The 26,057-nt window shown below is 38.9% G+C and overlaps 1 protein-coding gene across 4 annotated transcripts in view; it reads right to left on the reverse strand.

Moving 5' to 3' along the window:
* The window catches only part of TDRD3 (tudor domain containing 3), a 223,892-nt gene that overhangs the window by 115,095 nt on the left and 82,740 nt on the right, over nucleotides 1–26,057 (reverse strand). For all 4 annotated transcript variants that reach the window (XM_012526884.4, XM_058276597.2, XM_004462806.5 and 1 more), the window contains exon 4: nucleotides 2,090–2,250. In XM_012526884.4, coding sequence (XP_012382338.1) covers nucleotides 2,090–2,250 — 161 coding nt within the window. The remainder of the gene's footprint in view (nucleotides 1–2,089; nucleotides 2,251–26,057) is intronic.

The raw sequence follows: 26,057 nt of genomic DNA on the forward strand, positions 1-26,057 counted from the left end.
AGATTAAAGTCAGAGACAAAGAAGCCATGAGGAGCAACCAGAAGCTGGAAGTCAATGGAACCCAGAAGGGAAAAAAGACAACACTGTCATGTGATGGAAAAGCCAAGGAATCCCAAAGATTGCTAGACAGCCAGAAGATATGGGCCCCGGGAGGAAGTAAGCCTTCAAGCCTCTGAAACTGAGCCAGTGAAAAACCAGCTCATAGGATAGTATTTGTGTTAGCAACCACAAAATTAAAACACCTTCCTTCTAAGAAAACCACTGATAAAACATATTTTAAAGAGTCTCCCTGATGTGGGGGTGTTTTTGGGAGTTGGAGTTGCCCTGGGTGGTGCTGCGGGGACAGTTACCGGACACTGTAATGTCCTCCCATGGTCTACTGGGTGGACTGTGGGAGAGTGTGGGCTATGGTGTGGACCACTGACCATGAGGTGCAGTGGTGCTCAGAGATGTATTCACCACGTGCAATGAATGTCTCATGATGATGGAGGAGGTTGTTGTTAGGGGGGAGGAGTGGGGTGAGGGGGGTGGGGGTAGGGGGTGGGGGGTATATGGGAACCTCATATTTTTTTAATGTAACATTAAAAAAATTAATAAAGACAAAAAAAAAAGAGTCTCCCAAACTGTTCATGTGTAAAAGTAGTTTTATAAATTGTCATTTTTATGGCACCAAAGGTAGGTGTGCTTCAACAATGAGGGAACAAGCATGTAGCATTTTTTTCTGTTATCAAGCAGCAATAAATACAACGAAAGAGAACAGTGGGCAGCATAGAGAAGGAACCTCCACTCTGGGCTGATCTTGTGTTTTCATTTACCTTAGAGAAACATAAAGCACTAAAAGCAGAATAAGCTATTATATGGCAAGACTTCCATCTGAGTCACCTGTGAACTACCTTGCAGAGGTCTCACTGAATTTGTCAAAGGAGGAAAGGCTATGTTTCTCCACAAAATAGGAATCCTTCCATTCTTTAAAAAGACAATATGCTCACAAAGCCAATAAATGGAAATCAACATTTGAGGCAGACATTTGTCTTCTGACAAAGATGTCTCAGTGACTGGAGGCAGACATTCACTGATTGAATTTGTTTTAAAAAAAAAAAGAAATCACTGGGCTTGGCACACAAGCCCCACTCCTAGCTCCCCAATGTAAAAATAATTTTTTGAACTTCTACTCCATTCAGTTGATATATTAATTGTAATAATGTGCATGCCTGTGAATATAGGCATCAGAATATAACTTCTAGAAGGCAAAGTCTAAACCTTATGTACCTCTGTACCTCTAACACCTGGTAAAAGAACTGGAACATAATGTATGATAAATGCCTGATAAAATGTTTGCTAAGGAAAGAAATATGGTTTAGGAGTTTACATTTAGTGAAAAAGGTCAGAGGACACAAAGAAAACATAAGCAAAGAAAAATGACTAAGAGCAGAAAAAAATAGTGTTTTCATATGTCCAGTGAAAGTTCCAACCTGAGAAAACACAGCTCAAACTGGCTTAATGGGGACATTGAGGAGAAAGGAGACACTTTCCCTTCCTTCCTACTGTTTTTCTCCACTCCAACAGACATGACTCAAAGAGCCTCAATAAAAGCAGTTGAAAGAAGAATTTAGAAAATTGTTCCTTAGAGTTTCTCCTTATCTTGGAAAGTGGAGCACATGAAACTCCCTGACTTGAAAAATTTCCTAAGAAAACTCACTTGCCTATAACACTTTTCTAGAACTCTATAAGTAGCATGATGGGCACAACTAATAAGCTAGCTGTCAAAGAAAAAACTAACATATTCTCAAATTATGTTTGTTCTGGGCAACTCAATGACTCGAAATTTTCTATAATAAAATTGAAAAAATTACTTTTCATGCAAGAACACTTTAAATTTATTTTTACAGCTAACATTGAAGCAAGGAGTAACTGCATTTCTTTACTTTTTCTATATATATCTAGCACAAATGCAAAGCTCTGCTATTTCCTCTGAAAAATTACAAGTACTTAAGAGTTTATTGCTTCTTTCCAAACTACTTAAAATGAAATCCATTTTGAATACACATTGAAACACTTTGTAACAAATGTAGAAAACAGTGTCAATTACCTTATTTTTGACATGAAACTAAATTCTATTGCTGTGCAACTTATATGACCATCGGTCATCTGCAAACGAAGCATTCTTGGTGCAGCCTGAGATTCTTCATTGTCCTTTGGTGCAGCAACATTGCGAATTTTTTGAATCTGCAACACACATGGACCTTCAAGCTGTCAAAACACAAAGAAATAAAAAACACTTTTTAGTCACATATTTGTCTTCATATTGTGCTCCTCTTTTCCTTAATGTTCATACTTTATGGTCTATAAAGCTAACTTTATTAAATAAAAATTGAAATTAAATATATTAGCTTTTTGGTAAAGATAAAATTTCCTTCAAAAGATTCTCCCAAGTAACAGCTTTTATTTTATAATCTAAAATTCATTTTCAGAAAGAAACAATAAAATAAAACCCTAGGAAAAACAAAGTAATATTTCTGGATTAAAGGAACATTAATACATGTTATTAGCCTTCTGTGCTCTAAATCATTTACCTACATCCCATTTTGCCCCTCTCATGTCCCCTCATGGGACATTCTGATACTTTTAAGGACATTAACTTTACTGCAGCAGTTAAAAGGAATGCTTTCTTTTCAAAGTTTAAAGTACACCCTCTTCTGGCATAAATGAAGAATACACACTTCTCTAAAATTTAAGCTATACAGAGTTCAAAAAGTATCAGCTGTACTTGCCTTTTAAAATGATTTTAAATCTAATGCTCTACTGTATGTGTTGACAACAGGGAGAAGAATGTTTTCTCTAGCTATATTCCAGTCAAAGACAAAAGGCTACTTTTTATTGTTATAGTCTGTTAAGTAAAATCTTTCTGTGCATATTAATTTATATTTTCAGCAAAGGAAAATGTGAAATGATTTAACTAACTTTTACACTTAATTTTCTAAGTATGTCCCCAAGTTGATAAATTTCTATTCCATATATATCAGTATTTGCCTGTAAAGGAATTACTTTGTAATAAATTTAGAAAAAATATGAGAGACATAATGGAAATCTCATCTAATTTTTAGTTTGAAAAAAATTCCAAGTTGAAACAAGTCCAAAACCTTTATCAAGTATAGATAAGCAGCTTATTCAGGAATAACTTTGCTTTTGTTAACGTCATTAAAATAAAGACACTTAAATCTTAGGCCGGTTATAATTCTTATAATGTTCATCTTCTCCCTTTACTACTCCCAATACTTTCAGTGTACACATTTTTATATACCCAGTCTGAGCTGTTCAATATGACCTACTAGCCATAATAGGCTATTTAAACTTACATTTAAATTAATTAAAATCAAATGAAATTAAAAATTCAGTTCCTCAGTCACGCTAGCCACATTTCAAGCGTTCTATATCTCGACAGTGGAGATAAAGAACATATAGAACATTTTCACCATTGCAGAAAGTTCTATTGGATAGGCATAACATAGACCTATTGTACTCCAAAGTGAGATGCACACATCCTAGGGAGTGTACATCCACTGAAGTGGGAAGTAAACATTTGTTTTCATTTAATTCTTAGAAAATAATTAAAAGTTAATGTCCAGAGAGACAAGGGTATCTTCACTCCGTCTCTGTGACATGTAAGTCAGAAGGCATCTTTATTACCAAAATACATATGATGTTTACACAGAAAACAGGAAAAAAATCTACAAATGAATAGCAGTTTAGCAAGGTCACAGAACTTAAAATCGATATAAAAATATCAGCTGCCTTTACGTACCAATGATAGATAGAACAAATTTATAAAACAACATTTACAGCAATACAAATAGAAAGTTCCTGCAATAAATACTACAGCAGATGTACTACGTACATACTTTCAATAAATTATAAACATTATGGAAAAACTCAATTTAGGGATATATTCAGCAGAGTGCTGGAGCTGCCTCCTATCAGTTCACAAGAGCCAACTTGCTCGTCTCCTCCCAATTCCAGATTCAGACAGACTTCCTATCAGTAGCCTACAATCAGTCATGGTGAAAATACATTAGTAGCAAATGCTACTAATCAGGGCTAGTATCATATCATAAAGACGTCTGTTGTCTTTAGGCTGATCTGCAAATTTGGCAATTTCAATCAAAACCCCAACATGATATTTTAAGAAACTTGATAATTTGATTCTAAATGGATATGGAGAAAAAAGGCAGAATATCATGAAGAAGAGTTAACAATTGAGGATTTGCCCTAATATATATCTAGATTAATGATAAAACTATAGTAATTAAACAGGGAAAAACTGGTTCAGGGAAAGACAATGTGATCAACGATATATTAGAGAGCCTAGGGAAAGACCCAAGCATATATGAAAATATTTTAGGACAGAATAAGCAATGCAAATCACTGGACAAAAAATGCGCTATTCAAGAAATGGTGTTGGATCTAGTTGGTAATATATATGTGGAAACAACAGAATTGGATTTCTACATTATCCATATTCAAAATCGATTGCCAGTATATTAGAGACTTAAAAAATGGAAACTTTATTTACATATCAAGTAGTACATTTTTGGATGTGGGGTATGGAAGGGTTTCTTAAGGAAGACATAAGAAAAAGTTATCTATAAAACAAAAAATATATTAAAATTAATCTTCTCGTCTTCAAAAGAAAGTGAAAGATATGTGGCCCTATACCCAACAAATAATTTGCATTCGGATTTATAAAGTATACTTACAGATAATTATAAAAAGATAATTTAATATTTATAGAAAAATGTAAAAAGGATACGAATAGGAAATGCACGAAAGAGAAATCCCAAATGACCAACTGTAACAACCTCAGTGACGATCAGGATTATACAAACTGAAAATACAACTAGATTTCATTTTATAACCATAAGATTAGAAAAACCTGATGTGTCACAGAAGATATGGATTAATGAGACCTCAAACATACTAATGCAGATAATGTAAACTGGCACAATTGCTTTGGAAATTAATTTGGCATTCTCTTGTAAAGTTGAAATCATATAACTCTATCATCTAGTAATTTAGTTCCTGATTCCCAAGAGAAACTCTTACACATGTGCATCAGAAAATATGTACAAGTTTGTTCCTAGAAACAGTTCCTCTGATATCAAAAAAAGAGCTTATGTATCAACAGTAGAATAAATATATTTACACAGTTTAATGTTACATAAAAGAAAATGAATGAACAATAGCTACATGTAACACGGACACATCTTACAACATGGAATGATAAAAATTAGCTGCAGCAGATAATATGCTATCATTTTATAAAGCTCAAAAACAAAACAACATATTGTTCAGGGATAATTACATATGTAACTAAAATAACTTTAAAAATCAAGGAAATGCTAACCACAATATTCACGATGACAGTTCCTTGGTATGAGGACAATTAAGTAGACAAAAATGGTAGAATGTTTTAGTCCTTATACTGGACTGAGGCTTCACAGGTGCTCACTTCATTTATTAAGCTTTTTTCTTTTTAATTTAATTTTTAATTATCTTTTTAAAAAATGAATAGATCACACAAAACGTTACATTAAAAAACTTAAGAGGTTCCCATATACCCCACTCCCCACCCCCCCAAACCATCATTTCTTTTAATTGTATTTTTTGAAAATACATAGATCACCAAAAAATGTTACATTAAAAAATATAAGAGGTTCTCATATACCCCACACACCCCCACACACACTCCTCCCACATTAACAACCTCTTTTCATCATTGTGGCACATTGACTGCATTTGGTGATTACATTTTGGAGCACTGCTGCACCACATGGATAATAGTTTACGTTGTAGTTTACACTCTCCCCTGGTACATTCAGTGGGTTATGGCAGGATATATAATGTTCAGCATCTGTCCCTGCAATATCATTTAGGACAACTCCAAGTCCCCAAAATGCCCCCCTATCACATCTCTTCTTCCCTCTCCCTGCCTTCAACAACTACCGTGGCCACTTCCTCCACATCAGTGCTACAATTTCTTTCATTACTATCTGGAATAGTTCTATAGTAGAATATCATTAAATCCACTCTAATTCATATTTTATTCCTCCATCCTATGTATCCTGGGATAGTGATGTCCACTCCACATGAATGATGGATTATTAAGCTTTGAAGTATGTATATTTGTTATACATCAAGGAAAACATTCAAAATCAAACCACGGAATTGGTTTGATGGCAGTAGTGTGCTGGTAAACAAGTTCTTGGAGTGTGGGGAGCAGGGGAGGGCGACCCTGATTTGTAGCATTTGTCAGTTTCCATGGTTTAAATACTTCCACATCACCATGGCAGGTTTCAACTACCAACTTGATGTTACTGAACCCAAAACTTGGAAAACATAGTAAATTTAGGGTTTCAGTGATGCATTTTTTGAAAAAATAAAAGCACATGTAATTTTCATAACTAAAAGGAAATCCCATAAATTGTAAATTCAGCAGAGACTAAATTAATATATAGGAGATCTAGCACAATTTTATTTAAATTAACACTCAAAACTGTTTTCAACTATTTTTCTTTAAAAAAAAAATTCAATTTGTAGACTGGGTCCTACCGTGAGGTTGCAATGACTATGAATTTTAAGGCAGCAAAGCCATCTTGTGGTGGCTGTTAGTATTGCCAAGACTTTGAGACGGACACTTCAACTTGGAGAAATTAGGTCTTAATCATTGTTTCATAATTAAAAAGGCACACATGTCAGTTCTAGAACTTAGATATAAAAAATAAACTCAGAATTTAAAGCTTTTCCTGTGAGGACTCCAGAGCAATGTATAAAGGTCCCTCAGCTGGACTGGTTACAAACTATTTTTTTACATTAAGCTCTATTAAAAAATTGGCTTCTACATCTTGGGACATCAAAATTTTAAACTTAGAGAGGAATATGGAAAATATTAAACAACTTTAGAAGATGAATGGTTTTATTTCCTTTATGCCATACCTTTTTTCCTTGACTTTTAGGTTATAAACCACTATGTTTCCGGGGTTTTTTTTTTTTTTTCAGTCTGAAAAATTAAAAAACCTGCTCTTTTTGAAAAACTCAAATATTCTCCACCACACATCCCTCCATGTCACAATCATATTTATGGCCTGAAAATAAAACATGAATTGCCTATGGGAAAATCTGGCTTAAGTTTGGAATACTGAAAAAGATAGACATCTTCACATTTCTACCACGTGGTTTCAATTTCTGTTTGAAACCTATGCATCAAGATTATGGAAGAACATTATGGAGAAAAGAAAAGAATGGCAAAATTATATTATGAGAGAAGAATACAAGAAAAAGACCTGAGCAAGACAACAAATTAATTAGTAATAGCTGTTTTGTTTTTCTTAAAGATTTAGCAAAGAATCATGAAGTAGAGATCCTATAACCCTCCCCCCCAACACACACACACAGTTTTCCTTAACATTTCACATTAGTGTAGTACAACTTTGCTATAATTGATGAAAAAATATTATAATTATACTAGTAACTATAGTCCATAGTTTACATTAGAGTTCACAATCTGTGTTGTACAATTTTAATGATTTTTAAAATTTTTATTCCGGTTAACATATGTATAACTTAAAATTCCCCATTTTAAACACTTTCATATACACAATTCAAAAGTGTTAATCACTTTCACAATGTCGAGCTACAATCACCACTAGCCATTACAAAAACTTCTATCACCCCAAGAAGCTCTGAACCAAATACACCTTAATCCCTACTCCATCACCCCACCCTAGGCTCCAGCAGTCTATATTCTAGTTTCTGACTCTATGAGTTAGCTTATTATTATTATTTCATACATATGAGATCATACAATATTTGTCCTTTTTTTGCTCTGGCTAATTTCACTCAGCCTGATGTCTTCAAGGTTCATCCCTGTTGTCGCATGCCCATGCATCGGAACTCAGGAGGCTGTGTACGAGGCTGTGTACGTTCTACGTCAGTGTCCATTCTATGGTGCTGTTTCTCCCATAACTAGGATCCATGAGTCCAGGAATCAAGGATGGACTCATCAAGAACCTTCACGAGATTTTCACTGCAGCCCCTGGTTGCAGCCTGCCTGTAGTACCTGGACTTGTGCATCCCCACAGCTTCATAAGATACTCTTACAGAATTGTATACTATTGACAGACATTTCTTGTTGATTCTGTTTCCTGAGAGAACCCTAATACAATGACAAAGTCTTTGGATGCTGAAAAGTTGAAATTTTAATGAAGTCCCATTTATCTATTTTTTTCTCTTGTTGCTTATCTTTTTGGTGTAAAGTCTAAGTAACCACTGCTTAATACAAGGCACTAAAGGTGCCTCCCTATGTTTTCTTCTAAGAGATTTATAGTTTTGATTTTTATATTTAGGTCTTTGATCCATTTTGAGGTAATTTTTGTATGTGGTATGAGGAAGATGTACACCTTCATTATTATGCATATGGATATCCAGTTTTCCCAGCATCATTTGTTGAAGGCACTAGTCTCTCCCCTTAACTGCACTTGGCACCCTTGTTAAAAATCAACTACTTGATGGGAAGCGGATGTGGCTCAAGCAATTGGGCTCCTGTCTCCCATATAGGAGGTCCAGAGTTCAATTCCCGGGACCTCCTGCTGAAGGCAAGCTGGCCTGTGCAGCAAGCTGGCCCAAATGGAGAGCTGGCCCACACAAGAGTGCTGGCCCACATGGAGAGCTGATGCAGCAAGATGATGAAACAAAAGGAAACAATAAGAGACACAGCAAACCAGGGAGCTGATGTCGTACAAGAGACTGAGTGCCTCTATCCCACTCTGGAAGGTCCCAGGATCAGTTCCCCATGCTGCCTAAAGAGAAGACAAGCAGACACGGAACAACACACAGCAATGGACTCAGAAAGCAGCCAGTGAGTACAAAAACAAGTGGGGGGGGGAGGGGAGGTGGATAAATAAATAAATAAATCTTAAAAAAAAAAAATCTACTACTTGAGAAAAAGGAAGAGACTGTCCTGGTTCACCCAGAATTGATATCATAGATATTTAAACAGGATGCCTCCACAGTAAAACATGTCTCCTAAAAATAGGAATATTCATTGCTTTTGTGTTGTTGCACTTACTGTTTTTAAATCATTACTATTGCTGAACACATTCTTTTTTTTTTTTTTAAGATTTATTTATTTATTTAATTCCCCCCCCCCATTTCCCCCCTCTCCCGGTTGTCTGTTCTCTGCGTCTTTTTGCTGCGTCTTGTTTCTTTGTCCGCTTCTGATGTCAGCAGCACAGAAGTGTGGGTGGCGCGATTCCTGGGCAGGCTGCACTTTCCTTCGCGCTGGGCGGCTCTCCTTAGGCGGGGGACACACCTGTGTGGGGTGGCACTCCTTGAGCGCATCAGCACTGCGCATGGGCCAGCTCCACACGGGTCAAGGAGGCCCTGGGTTTGAACCGCGGACCTCCCATGTGGTAGACGGACGCCCTAACCACTGGGCCAAGTCCGTTTCCCTGAACACATTCTTTATAAACCGTTTTGTATGGAATAACTTGAGGAATAGATCATGAATGTAAACTCTGAAAATGTTTTGTTGTGTTGAGGCCAAATGGACTTAATATGTCTATTTGTATTAAACTATAAGGTTTTAAATAAAGCAACTTTCAAAACAGAAAAATAAAACAAGTACTTTAAAATTCATAGCAAGAAAAAAAAATAACTGCTTGGGAGCAGGTGTAGCTCAGTGGTTGAGGTCCCGGATTCAATCCTCAGTACTTCCGCAAAAAAAAAAAAAGAAAGGTATTCATTGAGGTGAAGGTGTATTTCTGAGCTCTCAATTCCAGTGGTTTATCTGTATGTCCTTGTGTTACTATGACTTTTTTTTTCAATTACTTTAGCTTTCTTCATTTTTAAAATCAGGAAGTATGAGTTTCCTGTAGCTGTTCTTTTTCAAGAAAGCTTAGATACAGGGAGCCCCTTCCCTGTCATGTAAACATGAATGGCATTTTGACTTCTGGAAAGAAGGCTGTTGTTCTTTGTTTTTGTTTTGTTTTGTCTTAGGCTGCTGGCATTTTGATTGAGATTGTGTTGAATTTGTAAATCACATTGGGTAGAACTGCCATCACAATAATACTTAGTCTGCCAATCCATGAACACAGAATGTTCTCCCATTTATTTACGTCTTTTTAAATTTCTTTCAGCAGTATTTTCTAATTTCCCATGTACATGTCTTTTTACATTCTTGGTTAAATTTATTCCCAGTTACTTTATTCTTTCAGTTGCTACTGTAATACTGATTTCCTCCTCAGATTGTTCATTATTACTGTAAACAGACACTACTGATTTTTGTGACTTGATCTTGTATGCCACCACTTTGCTGAATTCATTTATTATCCCTTATAGCTTTTATATGGATTTTTCAGGATAGTTTATATATAAGATCCTGGTGTCTACAAATAGGGAAAGTTTTACTTCTTCCTTTCCAATTTGGATGCAGTATTTCTTTCTCTTACCAATTACCCTGGTTAGAACTTCCAGTACAGTGTTAAATAACAGTAGTGACAGCGGGCATCCTTGTCTTGTTACAGATCTTAGAGGGACAGCTTTCAGTCTTTCATCATTGAATAGGATGCTAGCTGTGGGTTTTTTCATTAGCTGTTTAAGACGTGTTTAATTTCCACATATTTGTGAATTATTCAGTTCTCCCTCTGTTATTGATTTCCAGGTTCATTCCACTGTGACTGGGGTACATACTCTGTATGATTTCAGTATTTTTAAATTTGAGAATGGCTTTGTCACCTAACATACAGTCTATCCTGGAGAATGAGCCATGTGCACTAGAAAGAATGTGTATTCTGCTGTTGTTGGGTAAGTATTCTATATATGTCTGTTAGGTCTAGTTGGTGTACATCATTCAAGGCTTTGATTTCCTTATTTTCTGTCCAGATGTTCTATTCATTATTGAAAGGTATTATATTAAAGTCTCCTACTACTAATGTAAAACCATCTTTCTCCCTTCAAATCTACCAGTGTTTGTTCATATATTTTGGGCCTTGATGTTAAGTGCTTATAATATAATTGTATGACTTCTTGTTGAATTGCCCCTTTATTGTTTATATAATGTTGTTCTTCATCCTTGTAACAGTTTTGACTTAAACTCCATTTTATGTACTTAGTATATCTACCCCCGCTCTTTGAGGTTCTATTTGCATGGAATATTCCATCCTTGTGTAATTTCAAAATGCATCTTTAAAATATAAGGTGAGTCTCTTGTAAATAGCATATAGTTTGATCATGCTTTTTCATCCATCCTGCTAATCTCTGTCTTTTTACTGGAGAATTGAACTCATTTACATTAAAAGTATCTAGTGATAATGCAGGACTTTCTTTCACAATTTTGTTATTTGGTCTATGTAAGTCATATATGCTTTCTGTACCTCAGTTCTTATGCTAACAACTACTTTCTTATTTGATTTCCTCCTCATTTATCTCTGTATACATTTTTCAGATATTTCTTCATGGTTCACACACTAAATCTATAACAATTATGTTTGATTTGATACCAACTTAACTTCAATAGCACACATAAATATTGCTCCTATATCCATCCCCCCCACATTTTGTCTGTACGTTACAAATTATATATATCTTTATACTTTATACGTCCAATACCATAAATTCATCATTACTTTTTATGCATTTGCATTTTACTATCTGTAAAAGTAAAATGTGAAATTACATACCAAACATACAAAGCAATAGTACTGGTGTTTATAATTACGCATATGTTAAGTTGCATTTTCTTATTTTAGCACACGCCTAGTTACTGCAATCCTTTAACCACTTACCAGAGTTCTGAGGAAAATAGTTCTTTGAGTTTATTTGCTAGTTGTTCATATATTCTGTGGGGTAACAGAATCCTGGAGCATTTTATGTCACCATCTTGATCAACTGAAAGTATTTGTCATTCTACTTTCTGTCAAAATACCCAATGATAACTAACAGTATTTAATAAGACTTCAGTGTTGCAAACTCTAGTTAACAGTGTTCTGATGGCCCAAAATTTGTCTTAGAACATAGAGTTATAAATGCAACGTATTCAGGATTAACTGTCTTCTAACCACAGACCTCTAATAGTTCTTACCTAACCACAGATCTACCAGTTCTCCATTCCCTCATTCTACTCTAAAATTCCCAAGTGGTATGATCGAAGTCTTATTGATTATAATAACAATACAAATCATGCAAACATTTGCTTTTGTCCTCTTACAGAAGTTTGAAGACTCCTTTCTACACTCCTTTAATTCATCTCCAAACAGAAGAATTACTGATCTGTAATGGAAAAACTCCAGTACAGTTTAGATCCTCAGGTCTAGTGAATGATCTTCCAAGGGGGTTGAAAGACACATATTAAGCCTGTCCCAAGGGATACTACAAGGCTAAAAGAAGCACCTCTCACTAGGAAGATGGCTTCTCTTCTCTTGCTTTTTAAATACTGGGATGATGCTATTCAGTGCTCAGTCCTCTTGCTTTGGCTTTCTCTCATAGGAATGGTACTATTACAGACCAGCTTGGCACTTAGCAGAAACCGTCACAGCCAGGTTTTGATTCTATCACTCTGAGATCAGAGTGATAGAATTCTCTTACGTAAGAGAGTTCTGCATTAGGATTTGGGAACAAATTCCAGTCAATGAAGATTCCATCTGCCTTACTTCATTCAATGAATCCTCTTACCAGTCTCTCAGTGACAAGGCACCTGTAGCAGTTTGATATGGTTATGAATTCCAAAAATAGATATTGGATTATGTCTATAATCTGGACTGTACCTGGGCATGATTAAGTTATGATTAGGGCTTTGAATGGGCTACATCATTAGGGTGTTGAGTCCCCACCCCTTGGTGGGTAGGGACTCACAGATAAAATACAAGGTAAAGGACAGAGTTGAGGGGTTTTGATGTTGGAGTTTGATGCTGATGCCTTAAGCTGGAGCCCCAGGAAGTTAGCTGACAGAGGAAAGAGAAGCAAGTCCCAGGAAGAGAAGAACCCTGAAGCCCAGGAAGAAGAAAGACCCTGGAAGGGAGGAACCCAGGAAGCGTGAACCCTCACAGACATCAGCAGCCATCTTGCTCCAGCACGTGAAAATAGACTTTGGTGGGGGAAGGAATTTACGCTTTATGGCCTGGTATCTGGAAGTTCCTAACCCAAATAAATACCCTTTATTGAAAAACCAACCAATTTCTGGTGTTTTGCATTAGCACCACTTTTGCTAACACAGCACCCAACGGAGGTAAAAGAGATTAATGAATTCCTAGGTCTCCAGGACAAAAATATCATCCTAAATTGTTCATAATCAATACTTGCCATATGCATTGCACTACTGTTTGTTTCCTAACTGCTAAACAAATACCATGCAATGAATCAGCTTAAAATGAGGAATTTATTAGCTCATGGTTTTGAAGACTAGAAGTCCTATTTCCTCTCAGGATCAGTATATTCTGGTTGATCAGCAACCTCTGGGGTTTCTTGGTTTTTCTGTCATAGGGCAATGCACATAGTGGCATCTTCTCCTTTCTCTTCCAGGTTCCATTGAATACCAGCTTCTTGCATTTCCAGTGGCTTCTTTCTCTGCCTGACCTTCATTCCATTTATAAAGAATTCCAGTAATACAGATTAAAGTCCAATCTGATTCAGATGAGAACACATCTTAACTGAAGTAACATCTTGAAGAGATCTTATTTACAATGGGTCCATACCCACCAGAAGGCTGACCAAGACCAAGAACATGTCTAAACTGGGGTATGCAATTCAATTTCCCACCGTCTGTTCTCTGGACCCCAAAAAGACATGTTTTTCTCACATGCAAAATAAATTAATTTCATCACAATAACCTAAATGTCTTAAATGATTTCAGTAACAATGCTAAGTACAAAGATTCATCAAAATCAATTATGGGTATGATAGTCCTAGGGCAAAATTTCTCTGTATGATGGGCCTGGGAAACCTAGAAAACAATGTATTTGCTTCTAAAAAACAATGGAGGGACAAGCAGAGAATAAACATCCCCATTCCAAAAAGAAGTAATTGGAAGGAAAACAAGTACAAATCCCAGTAGGGCAAATGCTATTAGATTTCAAGTTCTGAGAATCATCTACGGATCAAAGCTTTATCCTCTGGAACTGATGAAGCAGCAGCCCCACCCCTTCCAAATGCTTGTACAGTGGTTATGTTCTCCCCAAACACTGGGATGAAGACCCCACCCTATCTAAGCACTAAGGTATGGGCACTCTCCCTGAGAAATGGGGCTCAAGGCTTACACGCTCCATGTCCCAGTAGATGGAATGCCCCCTCTAAGTGCAGAGGCAGAACCATCCTTTCCACTCACATGGGTGAGCCTACATTTTCAGCTCAAGAAAATCTCTTCAGTCCAAACCTTGGCTTCCACAGTTCTGTCCTTGAAGTCATTCTTTCAATTCATTTCTTCTCTGTCCCTTTCAGTCCAAGCTGACAATGGTTCTACTCACACAAATTTTGTAAAAACCTTGTCGGTTTTGTAGTTCAATTGCATCCAAACCATCAGTTTTTGAACTTTCCACAGACCCTACCCTGGATAACTATATTTCCAATCCTGACTGTCACTGAAATGATGACATGTTCATGAAATGGAAATCATGTTCAACAAGGAGTTGTTCAGTTAAACCCTCAGGTGGAGCCCTATCCTCTGGGGACTCACTTTCCAAAAGCTGAGGGAGGTCTCTGATAAAGCCATTCTGGCCCTAGTCTCAAAGTACATTTTATGGATAAAGCTCAGAATTTTCTAAACCATCCACTTTTGGTTTCTGCGTGCTTAAGAGTTCAATTCTCAGCTTATTCCTTTCCTCTCTCATTTTACTATAAGCTGCAAAGAGAAGACAGGCTCCACCTTCTACTCTTACCTTAGAAAGCTCCTCAGATAAATATCCAAGTCTACACTTAAAAGTTCCACTGTCAATCTGACATCTGAAGACAATTTTGTCAAGTTCTCTGCCACTTTATAACAAGTGTCATCATTCTAATTTCCAATAACACATTCATCACTTTCTTCTAAGGCCTCAATGGAAGTACGTTTAACATCCATATATCTACCAAAAGTCTCTTCAAAGCAATCTATTACCCACTTCAAAGTCATTACCCAATTCCAAAGCCATTTACCCATTTTTAAGTACTGTCTTAGTAGCACCCCACTTTCCAGTACCAAAACTTAGTTTCCTGGATGCTGCAACAAATACTATGTAATAGGCTGGCTTAACAGCAGGAATTTATTGGCTCATGGTTTCAAAGGCTAGGAGGCTTCCTTCCAATGTAGCCTCTGGCTGGTTGGCAATCTTTGGGGCACCTTGGATTTTCAGTCATACAGCAATGCATATGGCAGCATCTTCTCCTTTCTCTTTTAGGTTCCACTGATGTCCAGCTTCTTACATCTCCAGAATTTTCTTTCTCTGTCAGACTTTCATTCTGCTTATAAAAGACTACAGTAAACTGAATTAAGGCCCAACATGATTCAGTTCGGCTAAACCTTAACTGAAGTAACATCTTGAAGAGACCTTATTTACAATGGATCCATATTCACTAGAAGGTAGACCAAGACCAAGAACATGTCCAAACTGGGGTAAACAATTCAATCGACTACAACTGTGTTTACTGTGTCATGTATATTATTACATTTAATTCTTCAAACAATGTCATAAGGCAGATAATATTTGAATGATAAGGAAATTAAAATCTAGCAAGATTAAATAACTTGCCAAAATCACACAACTAATAAATAAGACAATAAGGATTTAAATCCAGCCCAAAGATAAAGTCTGTTATCTTCACCAGTCCACATCATTTTATGCCCTTCTTTACCCTATCTGAAACATCACAACCATGTCTCTGCTTCTTGGGATAGCTAGCCCATCTCATATTTTAAGTTTGTCTTAATTATTTTTAGAAAATTGGTTTCTAGTATGATCTATTTGGAAGATGATCAAGTAACCCAGCTCTTCTTTCTTCCTTTCCTTCTTTTTTAATATAAAAAGAAAATGAGGAGAACCAGCAAGATGGTGGCAGAGTAAGGAGCTCCTAGAGCCAGCTCCTGCTACAGGGCAGTTAATAAACACCCATAACTGTCTGGAGGTAGCTGAAGCACCTGTCTGTGGTCTCCAGGAGACCAGAAGAGCATCCTGCAACATACTTGAAGGAATGGAAGGAGGAGACTGCCCATCTGCAGAAAAGACTCATAAGTAGAACTCTGCTCCATGCCACTGAGGCCGGTGGCCCATCCTCCACAAGAGGCACAAGCCGTCTCGGCAGCGGAATTGAAAGCTCCACTTCCCAAAAACAGGAGAGAAAGAGACAGTTGGGCACCAATTTCAGCTACTGAGGAGTAAATCCAGGGGGCTAAAGAAAAATCCTGAGAACAACTGAAGTTTGGGCCTGTCCAAGCCAGAAAGAGGTCAGGAGCTGCCATCTTAACTCTGTGCCTGGCACAAGGGGGAAGTGAGGAGGACTGAAAATCCCAGTGCTGGTGGGGACCGGCTTCTTTCCATCCAAATCAGAATGCAGCTCTAGCCTAGGCCCCAGCCCATCTCCGGTAGGGAGGAAGCTGCAGGGACCTGTGTCAGCCTTTCCAGGATATTACCAGCCAAGCCACAGAGGCCAGTGATTATCCTAATCTGGCGGAACAAGCTACCCCAGGAGCTTTTCTGTGGCTGGAATTTGAAGTTCCATTTCCCAAAAACAGGGGAGGAAGAGACAGTTGGCTGCTTATTCCAGCTACTGATTGGTAGATTCAGCTGGTTAGGGTATAACCCTGGGAACAGCTAGGGTGTGAATTAGCTCAAGTTGGAAAGAGGCCAGTGGCCACTATTTTGACTCCGCCCCAGCGTGAGGGGAAGGCCAGCTGACTGAATCACAATGACGACAGGAACAAGTTTCTTTCACCCAGATTAGCCTGGAGCCCTAGCCTAGGCTTCAGGGCCACCTCTGGCAAGGAGGAGGCTGGCAAGCCCTGCACCAGCCTATCCAGGTAACTGCAGGTAACTTTGGCTGACATGGATTAAAATTAGATGTCTACCGGGGCAACTGTGGTCATCTTGAATCTGCACTGCATAGATTGCTGTTCACACCAGCAGCTCCATTCCCACCCTAGGCAGGGGAGATAGGAGTGTAAAGCTTCATCAGTCTCTCTGGGCAACAAGAGTCTAGGGCTGCACAACTTGGAATATTCCACACAGCTGTGACTCTGTCACTACCCCTGGCAAAGAAAAAGGTGGAAGAAGCTTCATTGGTCCCTGGCACAATGAGGGCAGCTTGAGCCTCCACAGCTTACAGCAACAATTACACGCTTGGCTCCTACTACACAACCAGCAAGGGAGAAAGGGCAGGAAGCCCTAAACTAAAGAGAAAAACTGCACCCAGAATAAATACTCTAGTAAGCCAGATGCCAAGACACCAACAAAAAATTACAATCCATACCAAGAAACAGGAAGCTACGGCCTAGTTACAGGAACAAGAGAAACCTCCAGATGCCATAAAGGAGTTGAGACAACTAATCACAGATATTCAAAACAAATCTCCTTAATGAATTCAATGACATGGCTAAAGAAATTATGGATATTAAGAAGACAGTGAATGAACACAAAGAAGAATTTGAAAGCATACATAGAAAAATAGCAGACCTTAGGGAATGAAAGGTGCAATAAATGAAATTAAAAAAACATTGGGGACTTCCGGGCAAGATGGTGGCTGAGTGAACTTGCCTGGTAATGTCTCTGCAGGGGGCGGCTGGGCAGCGTTGAAGGCTCTTTGGGACCGCGCTGTTTCGGGGATTTTTGCTGGTTGGAAGGTGTCTGGACGTCAATTCAGTGGGAAGGTAACAGAGAGGATACGTCTATAATATATAAACGGAGGTCCCAGCTGGGCGCGGGAAGTTCCCTCCTTGGGTGGGCGGAGCCGCGGTATCGGGCGCTCCTGCAGCTCCGGAGCCGCGGCGGCCAGGGTTTTTGTTCTTTTTTTTCCTTTTTCTGGAGGCTTTGCGGTGCTGAGAAATTCGCGGATACTGGGCTGGCTGGTGAGGGGTTGTTGGGACAAGACTCCTTTGCAGATCGATTTGGGGAGACAGACAGTGTTTTGTTGTGAAGCGGGGGACGTTTTGGTCGCCGGACAGGGGGGGTAGCACTTCCGCCTGGAGCCCCATCCCCACAGGTCCGGCTGCCGATCTGCAATGGAATTGGATTTTGGGCAATAAGGGGACACAATGGGGAGACTGTTGTAGGGTGCAGTGAGGGAGGAGGACACGTCTGGAAGCCGATTGGGGAATATTTTGCGAAGTTTGGGATTTCGGATCTTAGAGTCTGTTTTCAGCGTTTCCAGCTGAAGCCCACCCCACCCGGCGGGGCTTGGGATCTGGGTCATTGAACTGGCTGTGGTGTAGAGGCGCCCTCAAGTGGCCATTGCGTGGGAGCACAGGGAGCGAGCTGTCCAAAGGCTAAAACCCTGAGGAGTAGGTGAATTGCAGGGATCAGACATTCAATATAGAGTTCGCGGACCTGGCTTCCCCCACGGGGCTGGCACCCAGCTACGGGGATCCCTGAAGGCTGTGTTGCACTGCGGGGCTCCTAAGCTTTCTGTGGACCAGATTTGAGGTTGCCAGGTCTGGGTCCCCTGGACTCTGGCAGTCCACACCCCAGACTCACACCTCTTGAGTCTTCAGTGTCTCAGACTTTCCACCCCTGAATCCATCACGCCCTGGGGTCTACCTGGGGTCCTTGAGTGCCCTGGACCTTAACGTTTGCGTTTTATCTTTATTGGTTCATATTGTTTTGTTTTTATTTTCACTTTATCTTATTTTTTACTCTTTTTGACGCCCTGATTGCTAATATTGCATTATCCCCTAGTCTTCTCTCCTAGCGTGTCCCCCAAAGTCCTTTTTTTTATACAGTTATTTAGGGGTTTTTGGGATGTTGTTTTAGATAGTGTTGCAATTGTGACATGTGTATACCTGTATCTCTCTTCCCCCTATCTGTTCCCCACCGTTTGCCCATCCTCTTTTTCTTTCTTCCTTTCTTCTTGTCTTTCTTTTTCTCTTTATTATAATTAGTTTTTTTTTGCGGTTTTCTCTTTCCTCTTGTCCCTCATTTTCCACTTATTTTATTTTAATTCAAGTACACAATAGGTGCTACAGGGAACACCTCACATTTGCTGGGTTTTCCCATCCTCCACTGCCTCATTTCTGTGTGAACTGATTTAGGCTACCTACACTATCCCCCTTCCCCTGCATCTTGATATCCACTATCATCTACTGTCTCTCCTATATTCCACCCCCCACCTCCCGTTCTTTGATCCACAAAGTGTCTAACTCTTAATTTCTAATACCTTTGTTCTGTTTTCTGTCTGTTATCCACTCTTGAAACTATTACCTTTCTTTTCTTTTTCCCTCTCTCATGAAAACAATAGCTTTGTAGTTCATACCATATTCCTCCCATATTCAGTCATCTACTTCATAAAAGGTACTCTACCTACAGCTATAACTCTATACAATCTACATGAATCTAACCTCCATCCTCCCAGATCTCATATTCTTGCTTTGTTAACATACATCACCAATACTACTTTACACTTTTCCCTTGCTTACACAATTGCCTTTCCCCAACACTAATACTAATCTTAGACCCAGAGACGCATGGAGATTGAAAGTGAATGGCTGGAAAACAATCATACAAGCTAACAATAACCAAAAAAAGGCAGGAGTAGCTATATTAATATCAGACAAAATAGACTTTAAATGTGAAACAATTGTGAGAGACAAAGAAGGATACTACATTTTAGTGAAAGGGAAAATCTGTCAAGAAGATCGAACAATCATAAATATCTATGCCCCTAACAAGGGTGCCTCTAAATACGTCAGGCAAACGCTGGAAAAACTAAGTGAAAGAATAGATACATCTACAATTATAGTGGGGGATTTTAATACACCACTATCAACTCTGGACAGAACATCTCAAAAGAGAATCACCAAAGAAACAAAACATCTGAATAGTATATTAGAGGAGCTCGATCTAATAGACATATATAGATCGCTACACCCAAACACAGCAGGATATACATTTTTCTCAAGCGCACATGGATCATTCTCCAAGATAGATCATATGCTAGGCCACAAAGAAAGGCTGAACGAATTCAGAAAGATTGAAATCATACAAAACATTATCTCTGACCACAGTGGAGTCAAGCTGGAGATTTGCAAGGGACAGAAGCCCAGATTTCACACCACGATTTGGAAATTAAACAGCACACTCTTAGAAAAACAGTGGGTCAAAGAGGAAATCTCAAAAGAAATCAATGACTACCTTGAAACAAATGATAATAACAAAACATACCAAAATTTATGGGATGCAGCAAAAGCAGTACTGAGAGGGAAGTTTATAGCCATAAATTCATATATCAAAAAAAGAAGAAAGAGCAAAAATTGAAGAACTAACTGCACATTTGAAGGAATTAGAAAAACAACAACAAAGTAACCCAACAGGAAGAAGAAGGAAGGAAATAACAAAGATAAGAGCGGAACTAAATGAAATATAAAATAAGAAAGCACTTGAACAGATAAACAAGACCAAGAGCTGGTTTTTTGAGAAGATTAACAAAATTGACAAACCTTTAGCAACACTAACAAAGAAAAAAAGAGAGAAGATGCAAATACACAAAATAAGAAATGAGAAAGGCGATATCACCACTGACCCCACAGAAATAAAGACTATCATAAGAGGATATTTTGAAAAACTATATTCCAACAAAAATGACAATCTAGAGGAAATGGACAAATTCCTAGAAACACATAAGCAGCCCATATTGACAAAAGAAGAAATTGATGATCTTAACAAACCAATCACAAGCAGAGAGATAGAATCAGTTATTAAAAATCTCCCAACTAAGAAGAGCCCAGGGCCAGATGGTTTCACAGGTGAATTCTACAAAACATTCCGGAAAGAACTGACACCAATCCTGCTGAAACTATTCCAAAACATCGAAACAGAAAGAATATTACCTAACTCCTTCTATGATGCCAACATTACCCTAGTACCAAAGCCAAACAAAGACATCACAAGAAAGGAAAATTACAGACCAATTTCTCTAATGAACCTAGACGCAAAAATACTTAACAAAATACTTGCTAATCGTATTCAACAACACATTAAACGTATTATACACCACGACCAAGTGGGATTCATCCCAGGTATGCAAGGATGGTTCAACATAAGAAAATCAATCAACGTAATACACCATATAAATAGATTGAAGGAAAAAAATCACATGATTATATCTATTGATGCAGAAAAAGCATTTGACAAAATACAGCACCCTTTCTTGATAAAAACACTCCAAAAGATTGGAATACAAGGGAATTTTTTGAACATGATAAAGAGTATATATGAAAAACCTAAAGCCAATATTGTTTACAATGGAGAAATCCTAGACTCCTTCCCTCTAAACTCAGGAACAAGACAAGGATGCCCACTGTCTCCGCTCCTATTTAACATTGTCTTAGAAGTACTTGCTCGAGCACTGAGGCAAGAACCAGAAATAAAAGGCATTCAAATTGGAAAGGAAGAAGTCAAAATTTCATTATTTGCAGATGACATGATCCTATACATAGAAAACCCTGAGAGATCTACAACGAAGATTCTAGAACTCATAAATGAGTTTAGTAAAGTCGCAGGTTATAAGATCAATGCGCAAAAATCAGTAGCATTTCTGTACACCAATAATGAGCAAGATCAGGAGGAAATCAAGAAACAAATACCATTCACAATAGTAAATAAAAAAATCAAATACTTAGGAATAAATTTAACTAAAGAGGTAAAGAACTTATACAACGAGATCTATACAAGATTGTTCAAGGAAATCAAAGAAGACCTAAATAAATGGAAGACTATTCCTTGTTCATGGATAGGAAGACTGAACATTATTAAGATGTCTATCCTACCAAAACTGATCTACACATTCAATGCAATCCCAATAAAAATCAACGCAGCCTTCTTTAAGGAACTAGAAAAACTAACTATGAAATTTATTTGGAAAGGAAAGAGACCCCGAATAGCCAAAGACATACTGAAAAAGAAAAACGAAATTGGAGGAATCACACTACCCGACTTCAAAACATACTATAAAGCTACGGTGGTGAAAACAGCATGGTATTGGCATAAGGAAAGACACATAGACCAATGGAATCGAATTGAAAGCTCTGATATAGAACCTCACATATACAGCCACATAATATTCGATAAAGCCACCAAACCCTCTCAACTGGGAGAGAGTGGCCTATTCAACAAATGGTGTCTGGAGAACTGGATAGCCATATGTAGAAGAATGAAAGAGGATTACCATCTCACACCTTATACAAAGATCAACTCAAGATGGATCAAAGACCTAAATATAAGAGCCAAGACCATAAAAACCTTAGAAAGCAGTGTAGGGAAACATCTACAGGACCTTGTAATAGGAAATGGATTTATGAATATCTCACCAAAAGCACGAGCAGCAAAAGAACTAATAGATAAATGGGACTTCCTCAAAATTAAAGCCTTCTGTACCTCAAAGGAGTTTGTCAAGAAAGTAAAAAGGGAGCCCACACAGTGGGAGAAAATATTTGGCAATCATATATCTGATAAGAAACTTATAACTTGCATATATAAAGAACTCCTATATCTTGAAAATAAAAAGATAAACAACCCATTTAAAAAATGGGAAAAAGACTTAAACAGACACTTCTCCGAAGAAGAAATACAAATGGCAAGAAAGCACATGAAAAAATGTTCCAAATCTCTAGCTATCAGGGAAATGCAAATCAAAACTACAATGAGATACCATCTTACACCCATAAGATTGGCAGCTATGAAAAAAACAGAAGAATACAAGTGCTGGAGAGGATGTGAAGGAAGGGGAACACTCATCCACTGCTGGTGGGAATGCAGAAGGATCCAACCATTCTGGAGGACAGTATGGCGGTTTCTCAAAAAACTAGCCATAGATTTGCCATATGACCCAGCAATACCACTGCTGGGTATATACCCAACAGAACTGAAAACAAGGACACAAACCGATATATGTACACCAATGTTCATAGCAGCATTGTTCACTATTGCCAAAAGTTGGAATCAACCCAAATGCCCATCAACAGATGAGTGGATCAATAAAATGTGGTATATACACACAATGGAATACTACTCTGCTGTAAGAACAAACACACTACAAACACATGTGATAACATGGATGAATCTTGAGAACCTTATGTTGAGTGAAGCAACCCAGACATTGAAGGACAAATACTACATGACCTCAATGATATGAAATAAACAAGCTGCCCTAGATAGCAAGAGACTGAACGATAGGCTTACAGGAAATCCGAGGGTGGAGGAAGGATATGAGCCGATGTCTGCAGGGGTGGAATTTAAGACGAGATGGTGGTAAGTATGAACACAAAGAAGAGATAAAAGGGGGGCAAGGGGTTGCCTTTGGTTGGGGCTTTGCGGGTTTGAGGGTGGCTGGGGAGGGACGGATGGGTAACGTTGCCCAAAAGTGGGGGGAGGGAGGGGTAGCATACGAACACAGGAGAGGGTCAGGAGTTGGTGGAGAGTAAAATGCCGAGAAAATCATATCAAAATATAATAAAGAGGGTTACCTGTTTAGAATGCTCGGAGGGGAGGGTCTGATGCAGGACGGGCTCCTGGGGAATGTCTAAATGCTCATTCTGCCAGAGTGGGTGACACCATGGGGTAGAATCCCAAGTAGTGAGAGTGGGGGTGGACCCACATCCTGGGGAGGACTAATGCCATCAAATAGAGGGAACTGTATCCCTCGAGAGAAAGGGTGGCTCCCAGGGCATTGTGGCAGTTGAGCAAGTTAGGCCCTGAACACTATTCCATCTATCTCTGGAAGTGGCTCCTCAGGAAACGGAGGTTGGCTGTCACTGTGGGCACCAAGGTGGAAGGGAAAATGGACGTTAAATGTGTGGAACCAAAGTAAATGGGGGGTAAGAGAGGAGTTTCTTGAGAGTACACAAGGAGGGATATAAAACATGTAATATTACACCATAACATATAGGAGATGACAGACTGATAATGTAAACCATAATGTAAAACATAGGATAACTAAAAATGTAAAGAACTGTGTATCCTAAAGTATGCACCATAATGTAAGCACAGATGTCACCTTGTTAGAAAGCTAATGTCTCAGACTCTGTACATCACTTTAAGTAAATATGATATGAATAGGGCGTAAGAGTATCACTGTGGAAGGGAAAAGGTTTTCTGGTGGATGTGTGGGAGTGCTGTATATTATATATATGCATTGCTGTGGTCTAGGACTCCTGTGAAGAAAAGCTGAATAATTAGGGGGGAAAAAAAAAAAAAAAAAAAAAGATAGGATGTGGAATTTTTTCAAGTCAACATTCTTTATCTAAGTTCTTTATCTAACTTTATCCAAGTTCTTTATCTATCCTTTAAACCCATCGCTATATGCCATTCCCTAGTAAGGGACCATGACATTATATTGGGCTTCAAATTTCGGGGAGTTCTGGATCACAGAGTGTTTCAACAATGGCAATGGAGGGATACTGGTATGGGATACCAATGACAGGTGATATATGGCTGACAGGGAGCTGTACAGAACATATGTCCAGGGTGCATGGTAATGTTTGGATATACTCATAGTGGCAACAATTAAAAACCACAGCAGGGGGGGTACTGGGTTCCTGGCCAGGGGTGCTCTGTCGTGGTCCCTAGGGGAGCAGTGACAGTCTCCCAGGTACAGCGGCAGGGACCGGGAGGGAGTGAGGGTTCAACAGTGAGCCCCTGATGCTAATGACTATGCTTGTGAGCTGATAAACCTAAAATAAGAACAAGGCCTAGAGCAACATTGTGCCTGGGAATTTCCTCCTGTCAGCCTTCATGTTACTCAAATGTGGCCAGTCTCGAAGCCAAACTCAGCATGTAAATGCAATGCCTTCCCCCCAGCGTGGGACATTACACCCGGGGATGAGCCTCCCTGGCAACGAGGGACCACTATCAACTACCAACTGATGATGCAACTGGAAAAGGACCTTATACGGAAGGTTCAATGCGGATCAGCAGAATATCCATGTCTACATAAAATAACATGACTTTAAAATGCTGTTTGACCTAAAGTAAGGGGGAAATGGAAAGGAGAAATGAGTTTATATGGCTACGAGTTTCTAAAAAAGAGTCTGGAGGCTGGCAGAAGGATTGCCCTCATGCACAACTGAGCAGAGTCAGAGAGACAGATAAAGCAGATACAACCCCCAGATATTGGTTCCTTTGAAGGCTAAAGAGACACATGGGAGTTATGGTCATGGCCGATGGGGTTAACTACCAGGGCAGATGGCCCCTCTTTGGAAATGGTGTTTATGTGTGATGAATCTGGACTCAGATGGGATCTCCCTTCATAAGACTTTCATGCTAATGTGCTGGAGGTGCAGTTAATGTTGGGGTTTAAGATATATTTAGGGGATTTGAATCTCTGGACTGACAATGTGATAGCCAGGTCCTGAGCCTCAACAGACTCCAGCACCTACAATCTGATTTATTGGACTTACCACACTCAGCTAAGATGGAGTTGAAGAAAGACAACCACCACACCATGGAGCCTAGAGTGATTACAACTGAAAATGGGCAGATTGCATCCAGCATCCATGTGGAATCTGAGCCTCCTCTTGACATAGAGGTGCAATGGACACAACCAATCCAATGTCCACATAGAAGAGGTGGCATTGGATTGGGAAAAGTGGACATGGTGGACGATGGGTATGGGGAAAGGCAGGAAGAGATGAGAGGTGGAGGCGTCTTTGGGACATGGAGCTGCCCTGGATGGTGCTTCAGAGATAATCACCGGACACTGTAAATCCTCACAGGGCCCACTGGATGGAATGGAGGAGAGTATGGGCCATGATGTGGACCATTGTCTATGAGGTGCAGAGGTGCCCAAAGATGTACTTACCAAATCCAATGGATGTGTCATGATGATGGGAACGAGTG

Source organism: Dasypus novemcinctus, chromosome 15 (assembly GCF_030445035.2).
Source record: "Dasypus novemcinctus isolate mDasNov1 chromosome 15, mDasNov1.1.hap2, whole genome shotgun sequence".
Lineage (NCBI taxonomy): Eukaryota > Metazoa > Chordata > Mammalia > Cingulata > Dasypodidae > Dasypus > Dasypus novemcinctus.